This window comes from Argentina silus (genome assembly GCF_951799395.1).
Source record: "Argentina silus genome assembly, chromosome: 2".
Classification (NCBI taxonomy): domain Eukaryota; kingdom Metazoa; phylum Chordata; class Actinopteri; order Argentiniformes; family Argentinidae; genus Argentina; species Argentina silus.
The window spans coordinates 963,975-984,778 of record NC_139656.1 but is presented as its reverse complement, the minus strand read 5'-3'; the positions used below and the strand labels follow the sequence as shown (position 1 = coordinate 984,778).

At 44.7% G+C, this 20,804-nt stretch overlaps 3 protein-coding genes across 5 annotated transcripts; all 3 read left to right on the top strand.

The window, feature by feature from the left end:
* The first annotated feature begins 6,052 nt into the window (after positions 1 to 6,052).
* On the top strand, positions 6,053 to 8,095 carry polr2j (RNA polymerase II subunit J). The gene is made up of 4 exons (XM_083686655.1): positions 6,053 to 6,719; positions 7,054 to 7,143; positions 7,236 to 7,410; positions 7,586 to 8,095. The coding sequence occupies exons 1-4, from the start codon at positions 6,667 to 6,669 to the stop codon at positions 7,619 to 7,621; spliced, it is 354 nt and encodes a 117-aa protein (XP_083542781.1). The 5' UTR covers positions 6,053 to 6,666; the 3' UTR covers positions 7,622 to 8,095.
* A 216-nt stretch (positions 8,096 to 8,311) lies between these two features.
* alkbh4 (alkB homolog 4, lysine demthylase) lies at positions 8,312 to 11,091 on the top strand. 3 transcript variants are annotated; one of them, XM_083665551.1, is made up of 3 exons: positions 8,312 to 8,420; positions 8,587 to 8,775; positions 10,080 to 11,091. In XM_083665551.1, the coding sequence occupies exons 2-3, from the start codon at positions 8,728 to 8,730 to the stop codon at positions 10,614 to 10,616; spliced, it is 585 nt and encodes a 194-aa protein (XP_083521677.1). In that variant the 5' UTR covers positions 8,312 to 8,420; positions 8,587 to 8,727; the 3' UTR covers positions 10,617 to 11,091. The 3 variants fall into 3 exon arrangements, with proteins under 3 accessions (XP_083521677.1, XP_083521676.1, XP_083521675.1); XM_083665550.1 differs by having other exon boundaries at positions 8,321 to 8,420; positions 8,622 to 8,775; positions 10,095 to 11,091; XM_083665549.1 differs by having other exon boundaries at positions 8,321 to 8,420; positions 8,622 to 8,775.
* Positions 11,092 to 11,982: 891 nt separating this feature from the next.
* lrwd1 (leucine-rich repeats and WD repeat domain containing 1) lies at positions 11,983 to 20,533 on the top strand (the record flags this gene model as incomplete). The annotated part of the gene is made up of 15 exons (XM_083690263.1): positions 11,983 to 12,062; positions 12,392 to 12,626; positions 14,196 to 14,315; positions 14,526 to 14,672; positions 14,950 to 15,045; positions 15,221 to 15,607; positions 16,053 to 16,170; positions 16,478 to 16,587; positions 16,831 to 17,041; positions 17,265 to 17,337; positions 17,683 to 17,823; positions 17,960 to 18,063; positions 18,364 to 18,522; positions 18,859 to 18,968; positions 19,785 to 20,533. 15 exons carry the CDS (start codon positions 11,983 to 11,985, stop codon positions 19,932 to 19,934), a joined length of 2,241 nt encoding a protein of 746 aa, XP_083546389.1. The 3' UTR covers positions 19,935 to 20,533.
* Positions 20,534 to 20,804: the final 271 nt, after the last annotated feature.

Genomic DNA, 20,804 nt, shown 5'->3' with positions numbered 1-20,804 from the left:
GTAGAGAGAGTGAATAGGTAAAGCAGGGTGGGTGTAAGGATCAGCAGAGAGGGGAAAGAGACAGGTACATTGTGCTAAATCATCACTGAGTGTGTCCTACAATGACACTGATATTACTTTTGAACTCCCTCATTGTGAAGCCACAACCCCTTTAGTCAGTCTCTCCAGATAACTCACCTTCTGCTGAAGCATTGTGTGTCCCCATCTGAAGCCCACCACCATTGTGCCACTGCAGCCGGAGAAGGAACTTAGAAGGTCTTTTTGTAAAGGTAACACAACAAAGGAAAAAGGGCCGGCAGGTGCTGTTCAACTCAAACAAACAAATATAACCAAAAGAGAGCCCCTAAAAGGCGAGCAAAACTAAACTTTCATTATTTAAACAAAACCAAAGCGAAAATAAAACATCACTGGCCTACTGCAGCGGTCAAAACTTAAATACATTCAAAAACAGCCACCTCTACTCCTCGTGAACCTAAACAAAAGAATCCACTACGTGTGGTGCAAATCTGTAAAACAGAACTAAACCTGGCCCAGTTTTCTTAACAATAATATAGTGCGTTATTCACAGTACAACAATACAAATCGAATTATCGCTAACATCGAATGTCTACAACAAAGTCTCACAAGGACACTGTTCAACAACACACAGCCCCCTGACTGACAAGCTGGCCCAACTTTTATACAACCGCGCTCGGTCCCGACAGGTGCGATGCTGGAATCGCTCCAATCAGGATCCCCGCTGGCGACAACCATGAAGTGGGCGGAGCCTCCGAGTTTTGGAGCACACTACCTGTTTGACAACACAGAGCGAGACAGACACGGGCAGGCGTCGTCAGCGGCCGTAACACAACAACTATAAGCAAAGTATGCCTATAATGAAATAGTTAACCTTAGATGATTGTCATTTAGATACTGATACAGTACATGTGGTGTGGTATAGTACCATATTATGGGTAGTGCTGCTGACACTTTGTTTGGAGCCACTCCACATAAAAATTCCCTCACGGAAAAGAAATAAAGTTATTGTATTATTAAACTGAGCATTATCAATTCAGAATACGTAGTGATAGAAATAAATAAACATTAAACGTAAAATATCACACACACACACACACACACACACGCACGCACGTCCGTACGCACGCACGCACGCACCCAGAACCACACACATCTTAATGGACTGAAGCAGAGAGCACTCTTGAACTCAACAACTGTGCATTGAAGACAGTCAGCCTGGATAATTGATACTGCTAGGAGGTAAGTGGTGTTTTTTTTATTGACAGTCCCTTGAGGGTTTGTGATTGCTGGGATGTTTTGTTGTCTTAAATGAATAAATCATATTGGGATTCAGTTCCAGCCTGTAATCTTTAGATGAAGCAGTTATGTGAAGCTCCAGAGAGCTGCTAGTGAATTCTGCTAACACCCTTCACCACAGTCAGAAATCTTCATTTATAATGTGTGTCCATGACACCTCTTGGCTGTAAGAACACTTAGGGGAGACTTGTGTTTAAGACATGTTAGAAACACTATCATGTTTACAATCTGTCTTCCAAAGGAACCCGAAAAAGTGTTCATTTCATAGATACATGCTTTATGGTTAGCACTTGGAAACGCACAGGGAAATGATTGATTAACATACACCAGGGATATAGAGTGTACCAGGTAACGAGTGTTGACATTTTTATGAACACATACTTTTACACACATTCACAGTTCATCCAATGCTATTCAGTGCGATCCAGAGCAACGAATCACAGGGGAGCACAATGCCGCTTGGTGTGAACAAGGAGACTAGTGACTACACAGGCTCTCAGAGGCAACAATCGGCCCTCTATGCCCATGCCCAGAGTGTACAGCCTGAGTCTGTTCCGGCTCCAACAGCTCACCCTGTCATATGGACCCTCCACTCAGATCAGGTGACCCTGCACTCTTAGTGTTGACGGTGTTCTCTGAGATGACTGGACTGTACGAGGTTAAGGTGTTGGACAAAGATGCCTGGTACCAGCTGTCGACTCCTCCTCTCTCTGCTCTGGTGGTTCTTCTCCCCATACTCCCGAAGTCCATATGGAACATGCCGACCGCCTCTATCCTACAAACTCTCTCTCTCCGTTGGAGGTGCTGTGCTCCCTCCCCTCCGGTAGTGACTTTCTCTCCGTCGTGACCTCCTGTCGCCCCCCCAGGTGGTTTGGTGACAGGAGGTTGGCCAGCCAGAAGGTCAGGCTGGACTCCATCCTCCTGTGTGCTGAGGTATTCCACACTCCCGCTGCGTACGCTCCGAATGACACTCGACGCGCTGAGGGCCGATCCCACTACGCCTGCCCCAGGACGCCCCTGAGATCCCTGGGTTTAAGAATGGAGATTCTGGTGAGTTTAAGATGGGGTGGGTTTAAGAATGGAGACCCTGGTGACTGAGACACAGGAGGAGAGAGGGATGTGTGGAGGGTTACTGCTGGAGGGGGGGGGGGACTCTGATGATTGTGGGCTAATTCTTTTGGTGAGTCTCAATGACGTTCGTGCTGTGTTGCGGTGTGTGTTTGTGTGTGCTGTGTGTGTCTGTGTGTGTGCTGTACCCGTGGACGTCACAGTGGACAAACTGCATATGCTCAGGGCCACCATCACATCTAGCCCCTCGGACCCAACCCAGCAGCACCAGAGCAAGCTCCTCCAGGACCCGGACCAGCCCAGACAGAACCAGAGCCAGCTCCTCCAGGACCAGCCCAGACAAAACCAGAGCCAGCTCTTCCAGGACCAGGACCAGCACAAAGACAACACAGATACAGACATCAACACTGCCAAGACAAAGAGCATTTCTCATAGCAACAACATCAAGAGGTGTGCATTTAACTGAGTTGAGGGAGGGGGGGGGGTAGAGAGAGAGAGAGAGGGAGGGAGAGAGAGAAAGAGAGAGAGGGTGGGTCAGAGGGAGGGTCAGCAGCACAACTTTTGGTCCAAACACTTGTGATCTCTCGCCTTGACTACTGCAACGCACTCTTGGCCGGTCTCCCCGCCTCCACCATCAGGCCTCTGCAGCTCATCCAGAATGCTGCCGCCCGTCTGGTGTTCAATCTCCCCAAATTCTCCCATGTCGCTCCCCTCCTTACTTGCAAGCAATGGTCAGCCCCCAAACCGCTGCCCAATCACTCCACTCTTCCACTGCCTGGCACCGCCGCCTCTACGTGGATGCAGCAGTTGCGCTACTCGGTCACAGCGTTTCACTGTCCTGGCGCCCCGCTGGTGGATCAAGCTTCCCACTGCTGTCATGACTGCAGAGTCACTACCTATCTTCCGCCGTAGAAGAAGACCCATCTCTTCAGGCTACATCTTAACTGTCCCTCCTTCATCCCCACTACCCCCATGTACAAGTTTCTCTCCTGTAAAAAAAAAGAAAGCATTGTGACTGCCAATAGCCCCTGATGCTACCATAGATTACTTTTTCTTATGATTACTGATGGATAGATGATTCACTTACTTAAACTAATGTATTTGTTGTAAGTCACTTTGGATAAAGGCGTCTGCTAAATGCCATAAATGTAAATGTAAATGTCTGTGAGATTTGAGTCAACAGTGGGAGAGGTTTTTGTCTAGAGAGAGGACTGAGCGAACAGAGAAAGGATTTGGACTGAGTAGATTGAGTCTCCACTGAGTAGATTGTTGATGATTGATATGCGAGTGATTTAAATGCTGCTGTTTGAAACCCACAGGAGGTGGATATGACCTCCCAGAACGTGTTTGGTCAGCCGAGGGTCTTGGTGTTTCTGAAGGGCCCTCGCCTAACCCACAGGAGCACCCTGGAGGAGGATCTGAGGAGGCTCATCATACTGGACGTCACGTCAGAACCCCCAGGGGGGAGGCAGTGAGTCACACACCTACTACAGTATGAACCACACACACACACTCATAGAGACGGACACACATCCTGAACATAGTTAAAGGGGAAGTGTGTCATCTCAGGTCGCACCAAACATGTGAAGACATACATACTGTATTGCTAATACTATGTACATGCTAATTGCGGCAGACATGTGGTTTGTAAAGGCCAGTGTTCGACCACGACGCCAGATTTTAGAGAGTGCTTTGTTTGGACCAAACAGTGCTCTTCATTGAACGTTCTTTATCATGTGATCTCATTCCATGATCGCTACCAATTCATCTAGGCTATTTAGCAGTATTTTTTAAAGCTCAGGTCTACATACCGGACCGGAATAAGCATATCATTCAATCTAGTTTAAGTATGGCCATGAAAACATGTTGAGTGACTTCCTCTCTCTCCCCTAGTCCTGTGGCCAGAGTGCAGGAAGCCCCTCCACAGAGGTGAGTGTAGGCAGTGGTCCACTGGACTTCAGTCTGGCAGGCTCCCCTGTGTCTGACTGCCCAGAGCTGAGAGGCCTGTCTGCCTCTGACCTCTCCCTGACAGAGGGCTGCCATCCTGGACTAGTCCCCCCGCCTGACCCCGCCTGGAGCCTGGAGTGGAGCAACCTGGTCAATGCTGCCAAGGCCTATGAGGGTGAGAGAGAGGGAGAGAGAAAGCAAGAGAGGAAGAGAGAATGATGTGTCTATGAGCCTTTGTTTGTCGATGAGTGTTAGTTTGTGTTTTTACTTATCCTTACCCCCACCTACAATAATTTTTGGATACTGGAACTGGCTAGTCAGCTAGAAGTTAACGATGGAGATGTCCGACAGTGGGCATAACCCTGGAGGTATGCCGGCTTGTCTGAAGTTTTTTTTATTTCAAAACAGGATTTGTTTACTTGACATATCTGATTGGTGCTATGACCTGTCAGTAATTTCATTTTGAACATCAACAGCCTGCCCACTTCTGATTGTTCAGTAACCACTTTTCCATGACTGTAGCACGGAGGACAGAGGACCTCCTTCCTCCCAACAAGACCAAGACATTTGAACAGAGGGCGGGGCTTCTTTATGGCCGACCAATCACTACCCTCCTCAGAGCTTAAATGCCCAGCCAACACTAAGAAGGTACCACACACACACACACACACACTGTCACGACTCCCAATCCATGATCTCTGCCGGCGGTGACTAGCACACCTGTCGGCAATCTAGTAATCGACTCTCACTACTTACCCTGCACCTGCTGACAGTCAACGCTGGATCGTTTGCCATTCATGGTTTTGTCTTTGTGCCATGCTTCCAGCTCCAGTACCCTGCCTGCCTGTCTGATTACCCGCCTGCCTGCTCGACGTCTGCCTGTCTGATTACCCGTCTGCCTGCTCGACCCCCGCCTGTTCCTTTCTATTATACCTGTCTTATTAAATCTGCTTGCTTTACACTTACCTGCTTGTCCCTAGTCTGCATTTGGGTTCGGTCTCTGATTCGTGACACACACACACACACACACCCCACCACCCACACACACATGCACATACTGTGGTCCCATTACAAGTCCACAGGACACTATTACACACAAATGCTAATGGTTCTGCCTTTCAGTAAGAATGATTTACTGAAGCAGTGGTAGATGTACTCACAGGGGAATATGCAACTGGGGAGCCATTGAAGCACTGTTATTCAATGTCATGTATTGGATTTATTTCCTGTTTAGATGTGAATGTTTATGTTGAGGTTATTCTCTGGTGATGTGGTGTTCTCTTGCTTCTCCTCTGGGATATCTCTGAACGACTCCAACACCTTGAGGCACTGCTGCGGCACTTGGAGAAGGTGAGACTTAGAGAATATCAAAAGTCTTACCATGATTCCTCGCATCTTCTCCCCTTGCATCCTTCTCAAAATGCATCAAATCAAGACGAGGAACCTCAGACCCTCTCCTCCAATGAGTTTTGAGAAGGAGGCGAGGAGAGAGGACACGAGGAATAAAGGAAACTCCTCGTGAACCTCAGTTCAGTTGTCTCTGAGATTTGGTCAGAGACAACTGACCTTCATGACTAAATCCATGTGTCACACCTCTAAGTCTCACTCCTCTCTGTGTGAACTCCTCTATCAGGAGAGGCAGGACAAGGTGGCCTTGCTGGAGGAGGTGACCATAGGAGGTGACCATTTTTTAGTAAATTATTTAAAAAAGAATGTTGCCATGACAAATAATAATAGTGCATGCACAGGCTGTGATATCACCAGTTGTATCAGGTAAACTGTACCCTGAGTTGCTGAAGGTTACGTGTAAAAAGGACTATGTATTGTCATTTGACGTGGTGCACAGATCTTTTGGTGATGAGAAAAAGAGGTGCAAAGTGTTTTTTGTTCTGATATGGTCACAGAATTAATGATTGTTATAACTTAATCTAAAAATACTCCTCCAAATAGGGATGCCATTAAAAAACATGAAGGACTAACAAACTATTAAAGCCCCTCCTTGATAATGCTCCTTCAGTAATATCTGTCAAATCAAGGGTGAACATTTTGTATGAATGACCCACAAAATAACACATAAATTAACTACTAACAAACAATTACAAATTTGTTGTGAACACAAACATAGTGCCTGTGTTTTAAAACATGTTATGCAGATTGATGTTGGTTGATTTAATGTATTTATTAAGTACAACCTTAGGTTTTTAGAGACTTTTATTTTGGAATTTCATTGAAATCGGATGTTGGTCCCACCAACAATTAGTCCCTCATCCAGATCCTTGCATCCGTTCGCACTGCTCACTCTGCTGGCTAGCTCTGGTTTGTTAGTACTGTTCAAAGATGAACGCACCTCCGGCATTCGAGTCGTTTCTATTGTTTGAAGGAGAAAAGAAGTAAGTTTGATCAAATGCATGAACATATTAGCTACGAGCTAGCTGGCTACATTGTTGACGTTTGCTCACAATACAGAACAGCGTAGTTAGCTTGCTGGCTAGCTGACTGGCTATCTTGCCAACTGTTATTGCCAATAACTGTCAGTCATTTTATACTTTGCCTGTTTACTCAGCAGCTAGTCAGCATGACTAAACAATTATCGTTTTTTAGTTAGAAGCTATCGGTTAGTTGTTTGTGTTGCTCACCTATTTTTCAATAACTTAAGTGGATACATTTGTTAATTCATTTCAGATGCTAGATTTGTCAGCCTTATACACATTGTTTTGGTTCCAGAATCACTATCACTAAAGACACAAAAGTCCCCAATGCCTGCCTCTTCACATTGAACAAAGAGGACCACACACTTGGGAACATCATTAGACAGTGAGTGCATGTGACAGCGTTTCCTTTTCTATTTCTTAACATGCATTGATCATTCTTAAGCGTCTCTCGTAACTTGATCCTTCTATTACCAGACAACTGCTCAAAGATCCCCAGGTGCTCTTTGCTGGCTACAAGGTTCCCCATCCTCTGGAGCACAAGATAGTCATCCGTGTCCAGACCACCCCAGACTACAGCCCCCAGGAGGCTTTCACCAACGCCATCACTGATCTTATCAGTGAGCTGTCTTTGTTGGAGGAGAGGTTTAGGGTAAGTGCGTGACATGCCTTTCAGCCACATTGATAGGTCTTTCTTAATGGTATACACACCACACTACTACTGTCATTTGCACATGGCAATTCAACCTATGTTGGTAACTGCATGAATGTACATTTCAGGCATGTGCCACATGGTGCGTCATGTTCCTTTTATGCCTATGTTCCAGGTCGCAATCAAGGACAAGCAAGAGGGGATAGAATGAAGATTGGTGTACCATTGCAGAGGATGTCACTTTGAGTCCTCAATACAAAGAACTTTACTTTTTTTTTTTTACCAGGATTCTCACAGAATAAGAAAAGTATAGACTGATCGCAACTGAATGGCGCTGCCCATCCAAAACACTCAACCCGAATCAGGAGTGAGCCCTTACTCAGTGATACTCATCATCAAATATATGCTATAGTGAATTCAATTGGATAAAATAATCATCATTATCACATAATTTCAAGGGAATTTGTAAGTGGGCTCATCTTGGTTTTACAGTATGGAAAATATTCATTTGAAATGCAGGCACACATTGTTCTACACCTTTTGACATGTTTCCAATACTGTTTTTTTGTACAAATCCACATCAACATGTTTGAGTTTAGCAAAACCCCAACATGATTATTTTGCCAACCGATTGTCATGGTTTGTTGTTTTTTCTACTTCCAATAAATAATGATTGTGATAACTATTTTCACCAATTAATTATAACCAAAACACACTATGCGTAGTAGCAATGATTACACAGTGATACTCAATTGCCGAACAAGCACATTTTTTCAAATGTTCGGAATCCAGGATGTGATCTCGGTTTTACCAAACAATTGTAGGCTCCTAGGGTATGCGGAACCTTTTTGCAAGTGGCTTTTGGGGGATCCGATTAAGTGAGGCACACAGGTTTAATGGCTGCGGTAACTGCAACTGCGGCCACCAGTTGTGCCTGCAAGGGAATACGAAATTGTTTGTTATGCGAAAGTGTTAATGGAAAAAGAGAATTATACGACAATGATCAACCGGTAAGATTGTGTACTGAGCTAGCCACTGGCTAGCAAACTGCCACCACTATCATAGCTTCACATTTAGGTGTGCATCCTCTTTGGCACTGTCTACTCTTTAGTTTTTAGCAATATTCCTGACTATTGTAAGTTTTTTAGCTACCTAACACATTTGTTGTCTTTGTAGATACACCATGATTTTATTTATGACCCACTGTTAAGACTTGCCGTGCGAAATCATGGTGAGCCGCTGACTTTACCCTTTCCTGGGATATGTCTGTGGAATAACTTCATATCAGAAGAGGAGGAGAAAGAGTTGATAACAAAAATGGACCTCGACATCTGGAAAGAGTCGCAGTCTGGCCGACGGAAACAGGTTTGTTACTTACATTGGCCTGCGTAAGTAATGGGACAGTGATGCATTTTTCTTCTCTTGGCTCTACACTCCAAATGTTTCTGTGAGGTTACACAGTAACCATTACTGTGAGGTTAAAGTAGAGATTCTCAGCTTTTATTTGATGGTATTTGCGTACATATTGGTTTCACCATTCAGTAATTACAGCACTTTTTCTTCCCCCTATTTCAGGGTACTCAAAGGTAAATCAGGTGTGTTCCATTACATCATTTGTGCAGGCATAAGAGAGCTGTCAATGTCTAGCATTGATTCTAGGCTTTGTGTTTGCTTTTGGAATCTGCTATTGGTGTCTGTCAACATGAGGACCGAGTCAGGGAAGCCTTTATTAGGGTGAAAAATCTGAAGAAAAAACAACAACTCAGAAACATAGTTAAAACCTTAGACTTGCCAAAATCAACAGTCTGGAACATCATTAACAAGGCAGACTTCCACTAAACAGCCTGAGGTCTGGAAAAAAGGTCTTGTGGAGAGGTAAGATGAATATTATCATGTACCAAACTGGTTTGGAGAAAAAAGGATTTGCCCAAGATTTAGCACATACCACCTCATCTGTGGAACATGGTGGAGGGGATGTTAATGTTAGGGCATGTATAGCTGCCACTAGAACTGGCATAAAACATCGTGTCTGCTCAAGTACAAGCAAATGCCTCCAAATTAATTTCATTGAATTCAATCTTCAAGTCAATCTTCAGATTTAAATCCAATTTAACATGCGTTTCATTACCTGTTGATAACATTTTAGGCTAAAATACCTCAAAAGAAACAACTGAAAATGGCTACAGTACAGGTCTGGCAGAGCATCACCAGAGAAGACACCCAGCGTCTGGTGGGGTCAGTAGGTCGCAGACTTCAAGCAGTTACTCCATGCAAAGGACTGTCGACCAAATACTAAACATGAGTGCTTTATTTGGACATTTGATAAATCTGTCCCATCACTGCATCAATGCATAAAAACAGAATTAATGGAACGGAATTGTAATTTCAGAATGATGAAACCGATATGTACACAAATACCATCAAATAAAATCTGAGAAATCTCTACTTTAACCTCATAGTAATTGTTTGATTTAAAATCCAAACTTTTGGAGTGTAGAGCAAAAAGAGGAAAAAATGTCTCATCTCACTTAGGCAGGGCACTGTTTGTTTCCAGCAATTTATTTGAAAGCATTTGGGCAAGTAGTCTCAGTGGGCAAGCAGCAATTTGCACACCTACAGACACTGACAATGATTGTCAGACTCATAAAATCAGTTAACAATTCCCTCAGTTCATTTCTTTACAGGACTTTGGGCCCAAAGTGAACTTCAAAAAACAGAAAGTGCGCTTGGCTGGCTTCTGTGGACTACCTCCAATCAGCCGCAATCTAGTGCTTCGGATGTCCCAAGAGCCTGTACTAGCAGGGTTCCAACCAGTGGAGCAGTGCAATCTGGATTACCACCCTCAGCGCGGGTCTGCCATTGACCCACACCTGGATGATGGCTGGCTGTGGGGGGAGCGTCTGGTCACCATCAACCTGCTGTCAGACACCACCCTCACTATGTCCCTGGAGGAGGGACTGACAGAGCTGGGACAGGCGGGGGACGTCAGGGTGGCTGTGCACCTGCCCCGTAGATCCTTAGTAGTGGTACACGGCCAAGCACGACACAGATGGAAGCATGCCATTTATAGACATGACATTCATGAGCGCAGGGTGTGCAGTACCTACAGGGAACTGTCTGCAGAGTTCATGCCCGGAGGAAAGCAGGAAAAACAGGGCTCTCAACTTTTGGACATAGCTCTGAGCTTCCAGGGGATACCAATATAAAGAGAATTCAATATTGCAACAAAAAAACTTTTGTCTCGACACCTGCACTGTAACATTGGGCCCCCATCACAATGTTTTCCCTGGTTGTTTGAAAGCAGACACTAAAGTCGTTATTTTCCTTAATTTATGTTGAGCAAATGTACCCTTAAATCTAGCAAGTGTCTACCTGTTGTCATAGTACTTGTGTACATGAAGGCCTAGCTGCAGTTTAGGGCCAGATATATCCTCTTTCACCCTCTTGCAGCTGTAGAGATGAATGGGAGCTGGTTGAAAGGTTTCACTCAAGTCACTGAGATTGCAGTTTCAGTGCCAATGGCCAAATGGTTCTTCTGTCTTTCAAATGCATAGATGTGCGGTGCCTGAACATGCTGCATGCATTTTGAGCTGCCTTTTTAAACGTTTTGTTGTACCTGTACAAAATGCAGATGTGTATGTGTTGTTTCTGAATGTGTACTAAGTATTGATAAAGGCTTTCAGTATCTGGAGCATATTTTCATGTTTGTGTTTTATTCAGGTCATCATTCCCCCCCCCCCCCATTAGGTATATCAAAATGTATGTTTTGAATAATCTCAGTTTAAATGATTCTAGGTCAAGCTTTTCGTCCGTAATCGATGGGAAAAAATAAGTTTTTGAGACTTTAGTCATAACACACAGATAGATAGGAAGATGTATAACCTCAAGTCCGTTGCTACACTCAATATGGCGGTCATCACCTAACTACCGGAAAGAGCGTTCGTCACTATGACGCTTAGCAGGTTTTTCCCGCGAAAGTGACGGACCCTGCGAGTCGGTAAGTACAGCAATCAACAACAACCACTTTGTCCAAATTGAATATCAAACAGCTTGCTATATATTTCACCACAATGAATGCCATTAAAAGTCTTAAAATATGTTTACGTGTTGCTCAAAAGTCATGAAACATGTCTAAATATGACTTAAACTTGACGTTAGCCATGCAGCACTACAGAAACGGGGTAGGGGGAAGAGGGTAACTAGCGTGCATAACCTGGCAACTGCTAACTCTCAGTAGTTAGCGGGAAGGAAGAAGTTTTGTTTTGTTCTGTTCGTGGTTTCACCAAGTTTATAATATAGCTAATCTCTAAACTGAAACGTTTTGAACAGACACTCCACCCCCCGCTCAAGAATCGGTACATCATCTGCACAACATTGCTCTGTCTGGATAGCTACCCGGCCCAACAAGTACCACTGCAGGGGTTTAAATGGTCACCCATTTATTCTTCAGTTTCAATCGCCATCTCGAGAACAATGCATGTGGCTACGCCTCTCTGTCTGCAGGCAGACTTATATGACGAGCTACTCTCCTCAAGTGTTTACTTTCACTCTTTGCTCCCACACAGAACGGCCATGGAAAAAATAACAGAACAACTTCTTCTGGAGAGATGTACTCCAAAAACGACCAAACTGGAACAAATTAAAACACTCAAGTAAGTCTGGGCTCTGGCTCCTTTCGCGTATACTGGGGCATGGCATCAAAGCGAATGGAGTGAATAGCATAACAGTTACACAGTTATACGTTAGGATGTGACTGAGAGCTGTTGTTCATCCGTTAACATACTTGTCTCAAATCTATGGTAAGAAAAGTTGTTGACGTTGACCACTGAACTGAGCCTTTTATGTTGGAATGTAACAGTACTATCTTGCCTATTATTTATTATGTTGTGCTTTGCGTTATCCATTGTTTGACTGTATATTCCTCATCCCTATCCTCATCCCATTGCTACAACAGCATTGACCTTTTTGCTTCCTCCTGCAGTCTTTCAAAGTTGGGTCTAAGGAGCCCAGACCTACCTGTCCCCCTGCTGTCTCGCCTCCAAAGCCTGGAACAGTTAGACCTGTCTGGGAACCGTCTGGAAGAACTGCCCCGGGCGCTGTGCCTGCCCTCCCTGCGCACTCTGGACCTGACCAACAATGACATGGAGGATGTCACTACTCTGGACTCACTGACCAGCCTGGAGGAGCTGAAGATTGAGGACAACATCTATATCACAGTGAGAGCCTACTGTGAACTATGTATTCTCTCTCTCTCTTTCTGCCAACAGCCACTCTTGCCATGAATTGCGTTAGATAGATATTATTAATATTATATATTATTAATATAATTAAGGCGTTACAGCAGCTCACATCACAAACAACAATAAAATAAAGTAACAATAGAATAATAGAATACAATAAAATAGACATCTGAACATTATATGTAGTAAGAAACAGTCCAGTATGATTTAACATCCCCCAGCCTGACTCTGATCACCCCGATCGAGCCAGCCGGAGGAGGAGTTGTACAGTCTTATTGCGGTACGTAGAAAAGATCTCCTATAGCGCTCCTTTGTGCAATGCGGTTGTAATAGTCTGTTGCTAAGGAGCTTCTCTGCTCTGCCAAAGTGACATGTAGGGGATGGGAGGGATTGTCCATGATGGCCAGGAGTTTGGTTCTCATCCTTCTATTGGTCACCTCCTCCACAGTGTCCAGGGTGACACAGAGGACAGAACCAGCTTTTCTAATAAGCATGTTCAGCCTCTTGATGTCACCTTCCTTGATGCTCCCCCCCAAGCATACCACTGACTTGTAGAACATGTTCAACAGAGTCCTGCACACGGCAAAGGACCTGAGCCTCTTCAGGAAATAAAGCCGGTTCTGGCCCTTCTTGTACAGGACATCTTTGTTACCATTCTAGTCCAGTTTATTTTCCAAGTGCACCCCCAGGTACTTATAGCTCAGGACCACCTCCACATCCTCTCCCTGGATGGAAACAGGAGACGGACAGGGGGACCCTAGTCCTCCTAAAGTCTACCGCCATCAACTTTGTCTTGCTGATGTTGAGTAGCAGGTGGTTCTGCTCACACCACTCAACAAAACAGTCCACCAGTCCTCTGTACTCGGTCTCCTGGCTTCCACTGATACATCCCACAATAGCAGAATCGTCTGAGAACTTCTGCAGATGGCAAGTATCTGTGTTGTGCCTGAAGTCTGAGGTATAGAGGGTGAAGAGGAAGGGAACCAGAACTGCCCCCTTGGGGGCGCCAGTGCTGCTCACCACTCAGTCCGACACACATCCCTGCAGCCGTACAAACTGTGGCCTGTTGGTCAGGTGGTTTGTAATCCAGGAAACAATGGGGGAGTCCACCTGCATCCTCAGCAGCTTATCCGCAAGTAGTAAGGGCTGTATGGTGTTAAAGGCACTGGAGAAGTCAAAGAACATGACCCTCACAGTGCTGCTAGCCTTATCTAAATGGGAGTGAGCTCTGTGTACCAGGTAGATTTATGGCATCATCCACACCAATGTCTGCCTGGTAGGCAAACTGCAGGGGGTCCAAGGATGTCTTCACCAGGGGACTTGTGTGCTAGCACCAGCAATTCTTATTCAAGCAATTATTTTCCCCCTTATCATTCCCCTTGTTATTTATCCGTTATACCATCTCAGTCTGTTATGTCATTCATTCCTTTGCTGATGTGTTTATATAATATGCATTTATATGCCATTTCATACCTAATTTAATGTGTATTTCTATTTTCACTCACATAAACTGGCTGCCTATTGGAACTTGTGTTTCTTTTTCAGGTGACTGACGACTATAAGCTGCTAATCCTACTGCCAAAGCTGAGGGTTTATAATGGGAAAGACATTAGCACCACAGCTAACCACATTCGCTACGTCAACAGTGAGATCCTCAGGACAAGGGTATGGGCCGTCAATTGAATTAAAAAAATGCCTGCGCATGTATTGTCTCAAACCTCTTAATAGCAACGTAAGTGTGTTCTCCTCTGTGGTTTTAACAAAACCAGATGGCCTACTTTGCAGCATTGTTGAAAGTGGAGCTTTGTCTTTGAACACTCTCACTTTGCTCATTTGGCTTTCATTTATCACAATGATATTTTTGATGTTGTCTAGGTGGTGGCAGTGTGGGAGACCAACTTCAGTCTCCCTGATCCCCCCACAGCTGAGAAACTGACCACTGTAGAGAGGAATTTTGTCAACGCAGCATGTCATCATGTCAAATATGGCCCCAGTTCACTGCGTGACTACACTAAATGGAGGGTAGGTCATTGATATGGGCTCCTCATCCCTCTTGTCTCTGAAATGTGCTCAAATCCATTTGGCAACTGGTAGAACAAAGGTTGACTGGATTATTTTTTTGCTTTAAATAAATAGGTATGTTGTGGTGTATAATATGATTTGTTTCACAATTTTTGCATTGTGATGCCAAAGGCACATTTCCATCCTCGGATGGACAATAAAGTTATATATATATTTATTCTATAAATAATTATAATACTTTCTCATACGTTTCTGACAATGTCTCACTGGTTTATAGGTGGAGATGATAGCTAAGGAGTACCTACGCTCTCTGATTGAGCTAAATAAGGAGGACAGAGAGACAGAGGAGCCTACTGACACCAAGGAGAACTGTGTAAGCTTCCAGCAGATATTATTTCACCATCACACAGTTTAGCCTTACAGATTGTGTTGCTGTTTTTTTGCGAAACATAAAATACAAACGAGGGGGTTTAGTTTCCAACCATTGTACATTTTCAATTACCGGTAACATCTCTCTTCATTGACATGACTCTTGGTCCATTGTTCAGAGTGTATCTACCCCAACCAAGAGAAAATGCACTGCCTCAGCTTCGGAATGCGACATGGCCACCCCCCAGAGGAAAGCAAAAGCGAGCACCTACACACCCACCCTGACTGAGGCCAGTCCTCGTAAGTCCAGCCGCCTGCAAAACACCCCACAGAAAGTAGACCGCACCACCACCACTAGCCCCCGCAAGGCAGCGCAGACCCCAGCCAGCCCTGCCAGGTGTGAGTCTAAAGAAGGGGAGACTCTGAGGAGAGGCCCGAGAGACCAGCAGCCCAAAGAAATTGACATACCACAACAGGCCAAACAGAGCAGAACTCCTACCAAATGTGCACGGGTACAGGGAGAGATCAACGGGACACCCAGGAAAAAGATCTGCTCCAAGTCTCAGGTATGCCAACTCACACTACAGTTCTAGGAGACAGGTCTGTGACCTTTTGACCGTTGCCTGGTCTGTAAACAACTAGCCCCTACTTGTACATGGCCTCTTGTAGATCTGAAGGGATCGTCTAGAGGGTGAAGGATTAGTCTTTGCCATACTACGCACACACATCCAATCCTTTCAGATCTAGGGCTGTGGGCAATGGGTTGATTGCGGATTGGGCATATGTTGTTGCATGATTTCATAATCAGAAACCTGTGGTGAAGAGCAACCTTTTCACTTCTGACCTGTTTCTTGTTGATACAGTATTCATGACGTCTCTGAAAGTTGTGATATCGGTGTGCTGCTTGATGGTTGCTCATCAGGCAGTCGTTAGCTCCCCATTGATTAACACAGGAACTATCACCCTCTGTCCATCTCCTTTATCACCTCATTCATCCACCCCCACCCCTAGGAGCCGGTGAGACTGCAGCCAATCCACGTCCTGCAGTGCCACAGTAAACAGGACAGCCCCGATGACTTCAGCACCCAGCTGTGGGCCTGCGCCTTCCAGCCCCAGTTAGATAACAGTGGTAAGTACTACCCCATCTTTGTGTTGGTGTGTGTGTGTGCGTCTTTCTGCGCATGTGTGTTTGTTGAGTATTGAGTGAAGGGTGGGAGTGAGGTATCCGGCCCCCAAAAGGAGACATCCCTGGGCTTTTTTTAAGATAATGAGTGCCAAAACGGGTCACAAGTTGTATCAGTAGGACACAGCAAACATGCGAAGATATAGAACTTTGATCTGATATTGAAAACTGAAACCATTTCGTGCTTCAGTAAAATGCCAACAGGAGGTTCTCCGCTCCCTCAAACCCTCTGCATTCTCTCCTCTTTTTACAGCCGACGGTAATGGAGGGACTCGTGTTGTGGCCACTTGTGGAGGAGAGTCGTTGTGTGTGATTGACTGTGAGACTGGACTGGTCATGAAGAAGTACAAGGTGTCCGGGGAGGTCAGTCCTGTCTCTGTGTACTACCAGTTCTAACCACTGGAGGGCGTACGTGTCATACATCTCTACATGTGTAGTAGAGCGCAACATAACCCACCTTCCCCTCTTACACAAATCAACTTCTCCCTCTACCAATTGATATACTTACATTTCCCCTTTGATCCGTTTGAATGTATTTTCTTATCCTCCCAAAAGAGTTTAGACCATTTTGACAATTTCCAATTATTAATAGATGTGATGTTTCAGGAGTTCTTCTCCTTGGCCTGGTCGTCAGTGCTGATGTCACGGGAAGGGGGCGGCTGCGTGAGGCCCTGCAGCATACTGGCGGCGGGGGGGAAGAGGGGCGTGGTGAAACTGCTTCACCCCAGAGCCAACATGGCGTATGGCGAGTTCCGAGCCAGCCGCAAATCACTCTCCATCCTCCGCTTTAGCCCTCGCCAGGGCAACTTCCTCTACAGTGAGTGACCACTTCCTGGTCTCCCCTTTTTTCATGACTCACTACTAAACTTGGCATGCTTATGGGTTTCGTACCTGCATGGTCCAACTCACGAGACACTCAAGTATCCACTGATAGACTGTGAGTCACTCTATAACAAGCACATCAGCTATAAAAGTGTATTTGACTGTAATAATATATTGCAAACCCTTTCCTCAAACTCTTCTTCTCTGCTTTCCACCAGCTGGGTCATACGACCACAAGATTGTGATGTGGGACATTGGTGGAGTGGACAGCGAATACAATTTCAAAGTCATGTGAGTTTGGCAAAGTATTGAGTCATGGTTAATGACCTGAGAAATTCTTGACCACCTGACCAGTCACATTATCAACATGTAATTCAAAGTTTATCCTCAAGGTGGCACGGCATGTGCCTCCACACTCCAGACTGTTACATTTGCTTATTGGAATCCTCCTATGAAAATTGTTAAAAGAGAAGTTTATATACATTTATACACAAGTATTGTGAGTATTAGCAGTCTGTACTAAAGTGTTGTCCCTAGTTTTCTCCAATAAGCTAATAGTATAAAAGTCTGACGTAGGACAGACTGTTCACCGCCCTTGTGTTAAGACCTTTTTTGCCCACCCCTCTGTCCCACCAGTCAGCTGCTGGTATTGGAGACCTCCTCTACGCCTCTGCATCTCTGTCTGCCACCTGCCACTCCCGACACACACCTCATGGCTGCATGTGAGGTGGGGCTGCACTGCTACGACATCCAGCTTAACAAAAACACTATGAAGAGGTGAGTGTCAGAGGCGAGTGCACGTGTGTGTGTGTGTGTGTGTTTGTGTGTGTGTGTGTGAGCATGCGTGCGTGTGCGCATTAATGATTGGACTGCTGCCACATGGACCACATGTCACTTGTTTTTTTCTCCTCAGGTCAGAGGAGATGGAGATCACATTCCCTGTGTATAAGAAGGAGGACAAGGACCATGACTACCACACCATCGACGGCTTGGGATTTCTGTCAGACGACATCGTAGGTGAGTGAACCGCTTCTATTTGTATTTAACATCAGGGACACATAGGCTATCTATTCTTTCTATCTATTCTTGTACATTTTCAGTTGGCCTGGATTTTGACTGATTATATCTCGCTGGACTTTTGAGGAGGTGGGGGCATCATGCTCTCATTGAGTCCTAACCCTTTTGAAGTATTTTTTTGTAAAACAAAACAAACAAAAAAATATATACGCATATATATATCACACACACATACAAATACATATACACACACCTTTAGCATGACTCATTGTCTCTCCCTTATCCCTCTCTTTCTGTCAGCCTCAAAGAGCCACATGCAGGGTGCTATCTACCTGTGGAGCTGGAGTGATACGCGCACCCAGCGCCCCAACAAGAAGAAGGAGGTGTGTGCTGTAATCCTGGCTGAGCTGCAGTGGTCCAGCACAGAGATCCCCTACCTGTCCCTCACCACCTGCCCCAGTGAGTCTATTCAATTCAGTGAACTTTATTGGCATGATTTCCAAATGTAAATATTGCCAAAGCAAGCAACATCATATAACAGTAGAAGGGATCATCGACCCTAAAATCAGTCAGTCTGTCTCATACAAGTGAAACTGTCGAGCTGAGCAACAATTCAAGCAAAGTCCAAATCCCAAAGCAATTTGATACCACTTTGGTATGTCTGTGATGTTTTGTTTTGTTGTGAACTAATTGTGGGTTACATAACACCAGACATTACAGCCTGCTTTCAAAATTCAGAAATGTAGATGAGTTCCATTTTCTCTCCCAAGCTTAGCCATATCTGTTCTTCCTCAGGCGAAGGCTACGTAGTCTGCGGTGACGACAAAGGAAGACTGTGGACGTACCATGTGACCGACCTTCTCAAGGCCAACTTCAAGAGTGGGAAACCTATCCCTGCCACAGAGGTACAGGCTCCATTTTAAAGATACTGGAAGATGTATTGTTTTCTAAAGTACAAGGCACAGACTATAACAGTGTTATAGATGTAGCCTGAAAAGCTCACGTCATGATTTGTATAGTCATGTGGTCAGTGCTCATCAGTTGCTAGTTAAAGTAATACTACACTCCAGAAACAACTCCCTGTGAATTAGGGTCAGGGATTGTGCTCACATATTACTGTTATGTAATAGGAAGTGTAGTCATAGGAATAGGTTTGTTGGAGTGTAGTATTTCTTTAAAGTTTACCTATCGACCTATTGTAATAGCTATCGAAATGCAAGGTCTGTGTTTAAGTGTCATACCGCGTTAAAATACGTCAGATGAGAGTTTTTGCACTCTGACCCTGATCTACTACTCCAGTGGTTCCCAGAGAGCAGCACACGTTAGATCTAGCACTGTTCAACAGAAGGACCTTGCGTGGGAGGGAAAGGGGAATCTTGGGAGTTGCAGGAATTGAATCAAATGGGCAATTTGGAAGATCAGGGCTGATCAGGGCATTCAAAGCAAGATATCTTGACTCAGAGGTCATTTTAAAATGGCACTTTTTTATGTCTATTATTGAATAAGGAAAATAACAAATCCACTGGATTACAGGGTAAAATTCCACTTTAAATGTAATTATTGGTGCTATTATGGTGTAGATTGGCCAGTAGGTGGCGACCTCCAGCTTTTCTACCTGTGCAGGACTCAGTCATAACTCAGTAAAATGATACTGTGGGAGTCCTCATATGTTTTCCATGTCATTTGACTGTTTACTAATCAGCTGTTTGGGGGGGTTGCAGGTCCTGGCATGGCCGTCACCAGTGAGGACAGGGGAGGGCCCAGTGGAGGGGCCGTCCATCAACAGTGTGGCCATGGACCCTGATCTCAGATACCTGGTGGCCTTGAGTGACAAGAACATGGCCATCGTGTGGAAGAGAGTGGAGTCCTAAGGACCATGTCTGGTGTTGTGTTGACACGCCTCTCTCCTAGCGACCTCTCACCCTCTCAACCTGCCTTGGACGTCTGCAACAGGATGAAGAATTTGCATGGACGTGAATATTTTGTGTATTCAAGCGTGGCATGGGTCCTTTTTTACCTTAGAGAACAGAACCGACGCATAAAACATTATTGTTGTCTGAAATGCATCTGTGATGCCTATATAGAATATGTGGAGGTATTTGAGGTTGTTTTTTTTGTTTGTTTTTTACTTTTACTGTTTTTACATTTAGTTTTATTCAATTAGATTTGGAAATCTCAAGTAAATGTGTTCTCATAAAAAAATGTATTACTCAGGATTCTTTTTTGTCTATTGACATTACTGATCAAAATGAGAAAAGAAATCATGACTTTAACCGGTAGTCCGACTCAGTCTGCATGAGCAGTTTGGACAGGAATTGAAGCAGTGGCACATTTGAGCCATTAAAAGAGCTACCTCATGGGGAAATGTCCAACTGGCTCAACTCCCTTTGTGATTATACATTGTTCTCTCTGAGTCTATACAGCTAATGAAAAACAGGGAATCAGAGGTTCTAATGTCGATTTATTAACGGTTTATAACGGTCAGGTTATTTTCACTTACATCCTTTTTTCTTTGAAACAGCAGCTGTTTCGTCATTTTAATATGCGTTACCTAACTTGTTGCACATGAATGCGTAGCACGGATAAAACAGCCAATTCATTCTATACAAACAAAATGTATGCCTTTGCGTGTTTATTGATAAACATTCATTTGCCAGGGAAAAGAACATTGTGTCCCCTGCTCATTGTTCTCTCTGTCCCCACCCAGGCGCACGTACAGTAGACTGGGGGAGGGGCTTAGC